The sequence below is a fragment of the Lissotriton helveticus genome, chromosome 3_1 (genome assembly GCF_964261635.1).
Source record: "Lissotriton helveticus chromosome 3_1, aLisHel1.1, whole genome shotgun sequence".
In the NCBI taxonomy this organism is placed as follows: domain Eukaryota; kingdom Metazoa; phylum Chordata; class Amphibia; order Caudata; family Salamandridae; genus Lissotriton; species Lissotriton helveticus.
The window spans coordinates 2,093,072,243-2,093,085,361 of NC_136061.1; the positions used below are offsets into that span (position 1 = coordinate 2,093,072,243).

Sequence of the window (13,119 nt, forward strand, 5' to 3'; positions counted from 1 at the left end):
CATCTTCTATTGATACCTCGGGTTGGTTGCTGTGGCCTATAAACACAAATGCCTGCCATTTGCGTTTACTAATGCCACAAAAGGGTTTACTCAGAGTAGACCTAACCCTCCTTACCCCCAAACACACACAGTTACCACATATTCTGTTGGTAAATTATGTCAACAGTGGTTAGAACATTCTACTCTGTTGTCTGTGAAACACCACCTCTTCCTTTTGTCGGCTGACATTGATCTTGCAGATTTTTTTTAAGTTCCAAAATCCCTGCGCACTAAACGTTTTGCATACGCACCATATAATGAATTTTTGAAACTTTCCCAAATGGAATCAGCAGTATGTTTTTGTCAAATTAATCAGGATAATTTACAAAAAGTTCTTGCTGTGGTTGGCAACAGTGTAAATACTCTGTCTTCTTGAATATATACATTAGGTAACATTGTATCATCTGTTATTGACATTGTCCAACATGAAGTGTCTACTTTATATCATGGTTAAAATCAGCTGCTGTCTGTTATGCAATTTGGTTGGACCTTGCAAACACTGAAAAATGGGAGAGTACCATGGGATTATCCGAACGTTTCCATATTGTTTTTACCATTTAATTTGATGGATAAACAAAAACTTATGTCAAAGAAAGATGCGACACTCACTATGTTACACGATGAGAAACTAGAACAGTTACCATTTTCTGTGTCAGAAACTGACTCAGCAGTGTGGTTAATACAAGGGATTATTTCCTTGTCCATCTCACTTTTACAGTTTTCAGCTTGCATGAAACACTATCCTGTTGATAGATATGAGCCGCTTGGCAGAAGTTATATTCATGAATTATGGTCATTACCTTTCCCATTTCTTTGTCGGCGGGCGCACAAGGATGCTTTTCTTACTAGGGAGGATTGTGATTCTACAGTGGGACATTCGGAGGGTTTCCCTTACTGCTCATCTCCGTTTGTGGCGTTCTGTTACTTATACTGCTGCTCCGTAATGGCTGCTTGACCTGTGGTACTGCCAAGCCTGGACCAGTTGCAGCTGTATCATGATCGGATGCAGCAGCTTTTTGGATTAATGCCATTGGAAGCTCTTAACATTGATTATTGTCTGACCTTCCGTATGCCCACTTCACGCGCGTGCAACCTGTGTTCTACTTCCTCCGGTGCCCTTTTCAATGAGCCCTGGATGTCTGACTCTCCAATACGTCACACGCTGCCCTGGATTGTGAACTGTTGATGAGTCCATTGATGACACATGACTAGGACTGTTCTGTGGGTAGACGCTTTGTGTATAAACCTGCGCTTGGAGTATCAGCAGACTTGAGTACCTGTGCTCGTGCACAGCGCCTCTTGGATCGGAGTTTCATCGAAGTTAACACAGGTTGCCCTGAAATGCTCCTGACTGACTTTGGATAGGAGGAGCATGTGTGTTTGTTCGAATTGCTGAATTGGATGGCATACCTTTTTATTATTGAAGGTTCTGACTGCCTGTTGGAGCTTATGGCGTTCCACTTCTCCCGTGAAGGTTTTGGCCCAGATGATATGCTGTGAATGGATGTCTCTTTGTGCATCAAAAAAAAAATCTCCCTTGTCCTCAGTTTTATTTTCCAGGCCACCTAGATTCCACTTTGGCTTTGAAAGCCTCCTTGGCCTTTCACCAACAAACTTTGCCTCTGCTTACCTCTGATTTTTGTTTTAGTCCAGGGCTAATGACCTGACCAAGGGGAGGGTGTCACATGGCCCATGGGGACATTGTCGTTTTCTAAGTTAGCAAGAGCAAGCTGCAGATTGTCCGCTGCTTTGCACACGTTCCTACACAAATTTATTTTGCAACTGCCTCTTTTGGCATTTTCACATGAGAACCTATCACTGTGTTCACACTCTGCAGGTTCCTGGGATTTAGTCTGAACAGTGTGAGCAAGGTCGAACAACAATACCCCTTGTTATCCTGTTCTGGTCAGACCCTAGCACCTTGACGAAACATACAGATGCAGCTGTTGTTTGGGAATACGTACTTTGGTCTTGTTTTCGAATACACAAATAGGTAGCACACACTTGGAGAGGGACCTTTCCGGGTAGAAGAGCAATACAGCACCAATGATGTAGATCTGCTATCTATAGACTGAGGTACGGGGTCTACCGATAACTCCCAGAGACTTTCTGTTCTATTAACATTCTGCTTCTATAAAAGGGGATGGAGAATAGGCCATACTGTCTTTTTATAATGACAGCTCCTTTCATGATATTCGGACTAATTACTATGCTTGCCATATTAGTGTTATGCATTTTCTGCTTGTTGTGGCACATATACTGCATATTAGAGGATGTTAGTTAAAATAAATATTTTAAACTCATTTGTGTCTCTGTCAGATCTTATTGTGGGCAAGTACAAGAGCGTGAGTGAAAGGGTGTGTCTTGCAACTGCGATTCCTGAGAGAGTCGGAGTGTTGTGTTCTGGGGTGTCTAATCACTTGTTTCTCTGTGAGTAGGAGAGCAAGTGAGACACTATAGCTAGTCGGTCCTGGGCTCCTGGGTACCTAGGTGGTAGTAGGACTCAGTCCCTATACACTAAGGTCACATGATGCTACACATTGTTCTTTTTGTGCAGAATCCCTGCAACAGACCTTCTAGACCAACTGTTGTCGGTGCTTGCTTATAGCAAGGTGTCTTTCTTATGTATTTTTTTCTTTACGTATTACTGGCCTGTTATAATACTTTTGGCAGGCGGCATTATATTTATGCTGAGTCTCCAAGGTGTTTTATGGAGGGTGCAATATTTCTCTTTATGCTATATGGTTGGTACTTTAGGGCTTGTTTTTCAGTTCCTTTTTTCCATGTGTGTTTTTAAAGGATAAATAAGTGAGTTGCATATGTGGTTTTATATGCGGAGTTATGAATCTGCACAAAAAAAAATATGATATGTGATTGCATCTCTCTTCTCGGTAAGTTTGTATTGGGATCTATACATGTGTGTGGAACGCAGTGATATAGACCAGGAAATAATTGTTCAGTTTTTATGACAGATTTATATCTGCTAATTGTTATCTTACTGTTCAGCAGGGACTATACATTATGTGAGCCTTCGGATAGTCATTTTGGCTAAAATATGTTTCTGTTTCACGGATGAACTATGATATTCATCTACCTTGGAACTTGGTTTGCTATTGCAGACCTTGCAATAAATGGGTTATTCATTTTGATTTGATTTCTATACTATTATAAAGAATGTTGGTTACATGGCATTCATTTTGTCTTTGGCCCTTCTAATCTAAGGTTTCTTTTACTCTTTACGGATTGATTACTATTGTCTGACTGTTGTCAGATGTCTTCTGGCAGAGTTCTTCCTGTTTCCCTTGAGGCTTTGTTTTTTTCCTTGCCTGCGGGATTGTTTCTTGTTTACATTGTCTGTGGTCATTGCCACAGTTTTTATAAGGATGTCTGGTCAGTGGCTAATTTCAACCAACTAGTTCTCTTTGGGAACTTTTGTAGGATTGGTACGCAGACACGCCTCTAGGTGGGTATAGCTTTGTCTTTTAATTCAAAAGTTAAGGAATCTGTGGCTAGATGTCTCTATCAGATAAGCAAGTTACTTACCTTTGGTAACATATTATCTGGTAGAGACACAGTCTAGCCGGATATTTCTTAACACCCTGCCCATGCACCTTTTCAGTACTGGTTTTATATACCAGTCATCACTGTTTCACAGAATTGTGTGATTCAATGGTCCATTAGCTCTTATTCCTTTAACTTGATTTTAATTTGGCACACCATTAGTTCGGATTGCTTCATCTTTCCTTTCGTTCTTTCCTTATGGGCCTCGGCTGGGTGTAGTCCTATCATTTTTTTCCCAGTTCCGTTTATGGCTTTAAAGATATATTGATCTTGTTTGGCGCACTGTTTCCACCGCCAGTTTCTGTAGTGGCTCCGCTTTCTGGCACGGAAGTTTTCACAGAATAAACTGACTTCTGCACGCCGGAGGGGACTTATATGGCTCCACTGACGTCACAACCGGAGTCGATGTCATCACAGAGCCGTACAGCGCTATACCCCGGCATGCAGAAGTTCCTCTTGATCCAGAAGTGTTTTTAATGTCTGGAGTTTTTTAGGTCCAATACGTATACCCCTTTAGGCCTTTCAAGTAGGCATTCTTCAAAGGACTGTCTTTCTAGTGTACAAGTTCTTGTCCTGCCTGGTCTTGGCTCCAGATACATTCCAGTGGGGTGGAGACAGCTTTGTGAGAGGCCAAGTGCAGCCCTATTCAGGTGCAGGTGATAGCTTATTCCACCACTCTAGCTCAGAAAGGACCATCAGCTTGGTGATTTGCCATCAGGATATGCAGGGCACACCTCAACTCCCTTTGTGTGACTGTCTAGAGTGAATACACAAACATGCCCCTGTCAGTCTAAACCAGATGTTGATTCCACAGGCAGGCAGAGGCACAGGATGGTTAAACAAGAAAAATGCCCACTTTCTAGAAGCGGCATTTTCAAAAACACAATTTAAAAAGCACCTTTACTAAAATATGTGTTTTTAAATTCTGAGCTCAGAGAACCCAAACTCCAAATCTCAGTTGTTCCCAAATGACAGATACACGTGTAAAAATGTTACAAGGCAGCTCTAATGATAGCCTTTGGGAGAGCTAGTCCCTGCAATAGTGAAAAACGAAATTGGCAGTATTTTACTATTAGGATATGTAAAATACACCAGCACATGTCCTACCTTATCACTTACACTGCATTGGGTTTACCTTAGGGGTGTCTTACATGTAGTAGTTGGGAATATTAAGGCCGACATGGCAGTTTAAAACTGCACTCACAGACATCGGAAGGGCAGGCCTGAGACAAGTTTACATGGCTACTCATGTGGGCGGCTCAATCAGTGCTGCAGGCCCACTAGTAGCATTTGATTTACAGGCCCTGGGCCCACACAGTGCACTTTACTAGAAACTTACCAGTAAATCAAATATGCCAATCATGGAGAACTAATCAGAATCACAATTTACACTGAAAGAATTTGCACTTTAGCACAGATCAACAATGGTAAAGGGCCCAGAGCACCTAAACCAGCAAAAAATAAGTCCAGCATAACATCAAAAATAAAGGTGGTAGAGGCAAAAAGACAGGGGAAACCACGCCATAGCGGCCAGGTTTAACATCTGTTTGGTTTTTTTCTGAAGTATGGTGCTCATCGAAAAAGGCTGCATCAAAGGGAGAACAGATAGAGGGAGCATGGAGGGCTGTATGCTCAGGATACACGCACGACGTAAGAAAATTAAAGTATCTACAAAATTGATGATGTAGCAATGATATTAGCCAAGAGGGCCATTACATTGAGATGGAAAGTACCTGGTTCCCTGGGCGAGATCTCTCAAATAAATGAGAGGGGCCCCTTAAACACCAAAAGAGTAGGGCACCAAGTAGACCTCAGTCAGAAAAGTAGTTCCACTTGGGTAACTTATGACACCATTACACATACAGTCAAACTTATAGTCAAACTTATAACCATATCACCAGAACATAACACCACCACCATCAAAGGGCCAATGCTGAACAATTCAAATCACAAAAAAATTATTAAAAAGATATATCAAAACAAGTGGTTACACACAGATAATATTTTCCATAGAATGTTAAAAAGAATTCCTTTTTCTCACAATAAAAACATAATACACCACATAAAATTGCAAGAAAAGTTAAAAACTAACAACTCAGTACAATATCGGAGAGTCAGCAAGAATTTTTTTTTCCCAAGTCAAGCAAAAGGCAAAAACATCAGACCGAGATTATTGTTCAACATATGATTTTTGTGCACATAATTTCATTATTTCAGCAAATGTCTTAACAGTCTCAAAGCCACATTTTAGACTGTTAAGACATTTGCTGAAATAATGAAAGTAATAAATACATTTAATAAAGTCATTCGTGATTTGAATTGTTCAGCATTTGACCCTTTGATGGTGGTGGTGTTATGTTCTGGTGATATGGTTATAAGTTTGACTAGAAGTTTGACTGTATGGGTTATGGTGTCTTAAGTTACCCAAAGGGGACTACTTTTCTGACTGAAGTCCCCTGGGAGAGATACCTGGATTAGGGAGATACTACATTGGGCGGAGGTTGAAAGTAGAGCACTAAAAAGACCAAAGAGAGGGGGATTGCACAAAAACTCCATTGAAGTACAATAGGAGGAGATGACCCCTGCCTTCAAGGAAAATGAATGTAACAATGATAGGCCTCCTTAAATTTAAGCAAAACCAGAAGCTGACGCAATGCTACGAGATTGCAAGTATAGACAGCTGTAGCCCACACGTGCTCAATAGAAATAAAAATGTAGATACAGAGAATATTTTAAACATGCATCTGAATGGAAATTGCCACATTCTGGGGGACAGATAAGTTACAATTGTGGGGTGGGAGGTTAAAATATATTGCTGTTATATGTAAGTTTACTTGATATGACACACACTGTGATACAACAAAGACTGCTTGCTAATAGTCACACTATTAACTAGCCCTAGGTTTGTAACATCATGGAGCTGTATAATTGATTTTATGACTATATAACAATGACTAATGCAAAAAGAAGTTTGGTTTGGACTGTTCCCATAAGGCACAGGGTCAAACCTGATTTGCATATGGCTTGGTCTTAACTGGGGTGGCATGATGAGCAAAAGAACGATGGATTTAACCCAGATCTCTTGACTGGGGGTGAATGTATGATTTATTCAGCATTCCGTCCATCATTTGTTTGCGTAGCACCTATATAACAATGACAGGCAGACCTAAATGTAATATAAGAAATTTTAAAATACTAATTAAAATGTTTTCTAAATAGAAACAAGTTTGGATGAGGCACTGAGGGTTCCAGACATTCCCTAAAAATCTTCTGAGATGGGGCTACATTTAGAAACTGCTCCTGTTGTGGGTCCTTTCCCTCATTCGAAGGTAGGCCGGGTCCACCAACAAGTGAAGTCGAAGGTGTTGTTCAACATCTGCACTACATCTTTAACTGCCAAACTCTCGTCAGTGCAAACACAAACTCAGAATGAATATCTTGTGTAGAGCGTGCACTGTTCTGCTCTGCACCTGGTAGCCCCAGTGAGTGTGGACACCAGCACTAACCAGGACCATAAGTGTGATATGTAATCGGGCACAATATGTTCTGCAAAAGTTACAGAATTCATTAATGACCAAGTCTTTTTTTCTGAGTAGGATCAGAATCATGAATTTGCCAGTTTGAAAGGTGCACTAACAGCCAAAATCAGATATGATTATCCATAATATATTCAATTTGTTCACTCTTGTTAAACCATTTAAGGAAAACACACAAAGATGTATTTTTTAAAAGCACTCTATAATTTAAAGTACATGTAGTCTAGCCCAATTATGCAAAATATGCCTGAACAAAGTCTGCCTGTGGGATTCCTCAGTGGCATTGTCATGACTGTCGTAAACCAGGTGGTTATATTTTAGAGAAGTTCAGAACTGCCTTTATTAGGCTAAGGGTGATTTTCGATGAGCTGACATGAGTAAATCCCACGAAAGGAGTGGTAAGCGTGCCAGATAAAGGCTTGGTTGCCTCGTAAGTTTAGAGAAGCCCAACTATTGTGGACCTTCACAACCCTGATTATGTTTTTTCTGATTGTTGCTAGAGGCAGTACCTGCTGCTTTCCAAGGTTATAAATATGAGCACGCTCCATGCTTCCTCTGGATATCTTAGCGCCTATGAAAATGTGACAAGTGATTCGATTTTAGTTCCACAGCAATGCTGATGAAGTGCATTCTATGATAAAATTGTCAATTCTTGTCTACTGTCTCCAAAAAGTGCAGAGTTTTTTGCATTGAAACAAGGTGAAGATAACCCTGGGGAAGGAAAGTTACTTACCTGCAGCCCTACATATTCAGTATCGGTATCTTCATCATATATAACTTCCTACTCCTATCCTACCTGTACTATTGGAGAGTAGTGTGGAGTCATACCCACTTCTAAAAAATAAGCTGAATAACATGTTAGTATGCACGTCCTTTAGTAGTAGTTCGACTTTTTAAAACCGACATAATGTGAACATGCAGCAATCTTATGGCGTCTCCCCATTGTTACCAATCTTGGTAGGCATTCACACAGCTGGCCCAATGTATTAATCAATTCACACCGCTACAGGTTCTATGGGTTTTAGTTCATCATATAATAAAGAGTCTGACAGCTCCATCTGGTTCTATGTTGTCCTCCTGAAGAGCTGCAGCTGTGACAGGTAGCATTGCAGCAAAGAATCTTTGCCACTGTCTGATGGATCTGAAAACATCATTGTGAAGCTGCAAGCACACCAGGGGTGCATTTATACACTACCTTCTAGATGAAATGGCTGATGGTATTTCAGCCTTTGAAAAACTTGAGTTAGTACAAGGCTAAAAATGTCATTGTGCATTCAGCATGGGAAACACAACTCTATTGGTCCATGAACTGTACCTGTAACATTCAAACAAGACCAGGTTTTATGCAATGTTTTACATTCCATGCAGTGTACAATAAAATGGACCATGGAGATCATACTATTTGGGGCGCCACGCCAGTATCATATCTTTAACACTGCATGGCAGGCTCCTCCTGACACTTTGGTGGATGCACATGTGCATAATCAGCATCACAATATAAATAATTTTCAATTACATTTCTTTGAGATATTAAAGTTTATTCTTAATGCTGGTACTGTAAAATAACATTAATCAGAGGTCTACAGTAGCTATGTAGGTTTACATTACCTTTGTTCATTTTGACTTAACACAATCTTTAAGTATTATGTAAAACTCCTTTATGTCTATAATGCTATCTTGTTGCTCAGTACATTGGTAAAGAAGAAAATATTTCACATTCAAATGTTATCATGTGTTTTCATGTTCTTCATTGTAAAAAAGATTCATTCTCGTCTTGGTTGTTACAGACACGGTTTATCCAAGACAGGTTTCTATGTCAGGGGAATGAAGACTTGCTGTCCCACCTTCCACTGTCCTACCTAGGAGTAACGGCTGATCTGGCTAAACAGGCTGTCCCACTCACAGCAGCAAAGTCCAAACATTTGCTGCACCATTACTTTGCTCCTGGCTTCTTTGGAGGTGTTCCCCCTTCGACACAATGCGCATTGAGACACAATCCAAAGAGCCTGGTCTGGTCTGGTGGCCAGAACACTGGAATGCTGACTGGAACCATTGACGCTCCATCACGTACCAAGCCATTGAAGGATGGAGGTCCAGTTCGATTTTCCAGTGCGAGAATCAACGCAGAATCTAGTGAGTACAGATCTTCCTTCGACATTGTGGGTGGAAATTCTTCATCAGTGAAGTTAGTTTAGGGGCGTAGGAATGTTGGTACAAAATAAATGCATGGAACGTATATAATGAGATTGTAGTATTTTTCCCTGTTCTTCAACAGTTTGAGTCGGTCCTAGGCTAGGCATTGGCCAGGAACTTTCATACCTCATTGAAATGTAGGTTATTTTCCCAAAAGAATGTAATGAGCATTTAGATACTGAGCACAATGTGAAAGCATACTTGCTGTGCTTCATCACTGGAGCTTATCTGAATAAAATATCCTCTTACGAACTGATGTGTAAAGGGAGGATATTTTGGATGCTAGTTTTTCTTGGATGTATTTTGTGCTTATATTCAGTTAAACCATTCATTATTTGATATAAAACGTTCACCCTCAGCTCTCTGTCCTCTCCTCCCCTTTCTTCTTAGTGCCATATACTTTCTTCTGTCCACTAGTGTGTACAGAACTTATTGGCAACATAGGGCTGACACCTTCCCTCAAATCTGATATTATATTTCTATGGGTTCAGAGGAATCCATGAAGAATTTTAAACTCCATATTTATAATTAGATTATATTTTTTTTAAACAATCAATTAGGATTTATAAAGCACTGTAAACACCTATGAAGGACTCAAGACGCTGGAGTTGCTAGCTGCTTCACAGTGCTCGGTTAATTTGAACAGCCACTTGAGCAGTGAAAATTAGGCAATAGGAGGAGAAAGCACTCAGGATAATGGAGGGCGAGGAAGGCAAAAGCAGGAGAAAGCACTTAAACAAATATAGGGAGAGAAAGGCGAAAGCAGTAAAAAATGAGGTAAAAGCAGGAGAAAGCACTCAGAAAGACAGGGGAAGGGAGGTGAAAGCAGTAAGAAAAACTAGGTGAAAGCAGGAGAGGGCACTCAGAAAAATGGGGGAAAGGACGGAGAATGCAATAAAAAGCAAGGGAGAAGTAGGAGAAAGCACTCAGAAAACTGGAGGAAAGGAAGGAGAATGCAGTAGACAAAGAGGCAAAAGAAGGAGAAAGCACTCTGAGAAACAGGAGAAAGGAAGGAGAAAGCAGTAAAATGAGGCAAAATCAGGGGAAAGCACTCAATGAGACGGGGAGGAAGCAGAGCGGTGCAGCAGCACAGGAGTGCTGGGCTGGGACGTGCTCAATGGGGCCACTCTGTGGTCTCCATTAAGTAGGTCCTGGGAGGAGTAAGGGGGGCTGGGAGACAGTGGGAGGGACTAGGCGGGAGGCAGACAAACTGGTGGCAGACGGGAGCAGAAAATGATGAATAAAACATGGCCAAGCAGTGAAAAATGAGGGAAAAGCATAAGGGAGCAATCAGAAAAACAGGAAGAGAGGAAGAAGAAAGCAGTAAAACTGGAGGAAAGTTAGGAGCACGCAGTAAGAAACGAGGGAAAAGCAGGAGAAAGCACTCAGAAATATGGGGGAGAGGAAGTAGAAAGCAGTGAAAACTGAGGCAAAAGCAGGAGAAAGCACTCAGAAGTGCGGGGGAAGGGAGGAGAAAGCAGTGAAAAAACTAGGAAAAGCACTCAGAAAAACGGGAAAGGACGGAGAATGCAGTAAAAAGCAAGGGAGAAGCAGGAGAATGCACTCAGAAAACTGGAGAAAAAGAAGGAGAATGTAGTAGACAAGGAGGAAAAAGAAGGAGAAAGCACTCTGAAAAACAGGAGAAAAGAAGGAGAAAGCAGTAAAATGAGGCAAAAGCAGGAGAAAGGACTCATAGAGACGGGGAGGAAGCAGAGCGGTGCAGCAGCACAGGAGTGCTGGGCTGAGACCTGCTCAATGGGGTCACGCTGTGGCCTCCATTAAGTAGGTCCTGGGAGGAGGAAGGGGTGCTATGAGATGGTGGAGGGGCTAGGTGGGAGGCAGAGAAACGGGCGGCAGGCAGGAGCAGAAAATGATGAATAAAACATGGCCAAGCAGTGAAAAATTAGGGAAAAAGCATAATGGAGCACTCAGAAAAACAGGAAGAGAGGAAGAAGAAAGCTGTAAAACTGAGAAACAAGCAGGAGAAAGCACTCATAAAAATGGAGGAGAGTAAGGAGCAAGCAGCAAGAAACTAGGGAAAAGCAGTAGAAAGCACTCAGAAATATGGGGGAGAGGAAGTAGAATGCAGTGAAAACTGAGGCAGAAGGGAGGAGAAAGCAGTAAAAAAAACTAGGTGAAAGGAGAAAGCACTCAGAAAAACTGTAATGGACGCAGAATGCAGTAAAAAATTAGGGAGAAGCAGGAGAAAGCACTCAGAAAACTGGGATAAAGGAAGGATAAAGCAGTAGAAGATAAGGCAAGAGCGAGAGAAAGCACTCAGAGATGGGGAAGAAGCAGAGCAGTTAGAGAGCTGGATCTAGGACCTGTTCAGTGGGGTTGCACTGTTGCCTCCATTGAGTAGGTCCTGGGAAGAAGAGGGGTGCTGGGAGGTGGTGGTGGCAGGACATTTGCCGGTAGTGGAAAATGATTGAAAAACAGGGAGAAGCAGTGAAATTTGAGGGAAAAGCAGGAGAGAGCACTAATAATAACCAGGTGGAGAAGAAGGAGAAAGTAGTAAAAATGAGGCAAAAGTAAGATAAAGCACTAAGAGAGACAAGAGGAAAGAGCGGGGAGAGGAAGTAGAAAGCAGAAAGCTGTACAAAATGAGGCAAAAGCAGGAGAAAACACTCAGTAAAACGGGGGGAAGGACGGAGAAAGCAGTAATAATGAGGCGATAGCAGTCAAAAACAGGGAGAACGGAATGAGAAAGCAGTAAGAAACATGGAAAAAGCATGAGAAAGTAAATACTAGGCAAAAGCAGGAGAAAGCACTCAGAAAAACGGGGAGATTAAGGAGAAAGCTGTAACACATTTGGCAAAAGCAGGAGAAAGTAAGCAGAAAAACGGGGGGAACGGAAAGAGAAAGTAGTCAGAATTAGTCAAAAGCAGGATAAAGCACTCAGAAAGACAAGAGGAACGGAGATGGGAGAAAAAGCAGTCAAAAACGAGGCAAAAGGGTGGCTTCGCGGGCGAAGATGGCGGTCGCAGCCTTGTAGAGCTCCCGCCGGCCCGGACCTAATTTGAACATTTATCCTGACCTCCGAGCCCACTGTCGGTGCCCCGTGATTGATTTTGATTCGAGGGAGCCTCCGGTCTACTTTGGTGTGCTGATCCTGTCATTTCCTACCTTCCGGCGGTCGGAGGGAGGCGGCGGCGGCGTGCGGCCTGGTGGCCGGCCGGAGACCGGGGACCTCGAGTTTCGTGACGCCGGGTGGCGGCTGCGACCTGGCGGGTGCGGGAGACGTCCGCTACGCCGCCCCTGGCCTATCTCTTTGTCTGCGACCACCTGGAGGTCGGGCCGGCGCCAACAACTTTTACCCCTCGACTCACCCTCTGGAGGACCAACAAGCGGTGGCGGTGAGGCGTGGTCCCACGGCGGTTTGGAGACCGGGGCCGGGGCTCCTTGTGCCCCGAGGCGGCCGAGGATAGATTAGTGGCCGGTGGGGCAGCTGATCCGCCTCTCCTGGCTTGGCCCACTGGATACGCCTGCCCACTGACGGCGGACCCGCGGACTCTTCCAATTGTGCCCTGGACAGCGGCCTGTGGGGTCGAGTGTGGATGCGGCCTGTCCTACCGGGGTGACGCCGGGACCTCGATTTCCGCGACATCCGATCGCGGCAGCCGGCCCGCATCCGTCCCTCCCTGGGGCCTCATCCGGGCTGTCCCGCTCAAGATTGGTGGCAGTGCCCGAAGGTTCGGGGGTGGTGCCTGCCTTGCCCAACGCTTATCATGACCAGGGACAAGGGAGGTGGCCCGCCTAAACATGGCCCCATCGATAAATTCACCGGGCC

At 43.1% G+C, this 13,119-nt stretch overlaps 1 protein-coding gene across 1 annotated transcript in view; it reads left to right on the plus strand.

Moving 5' to 3' along the window:
* TTLL13 (tubulin tyrosine ligase like 13) overlaps positions 1 to 13,119 on the plus strand; it is a 609,087-nt gene that overhangs the window by 490,009 nt on the left and 105,959 nt on the right. Inside the window, 1 exon segment of the mRNA XM_078683250.1 lies at positions 8,924 to 9,269. Coding sequence (XP_078539376.1) covers positions 8,924 to 9,269 — 346 coding nt within the window.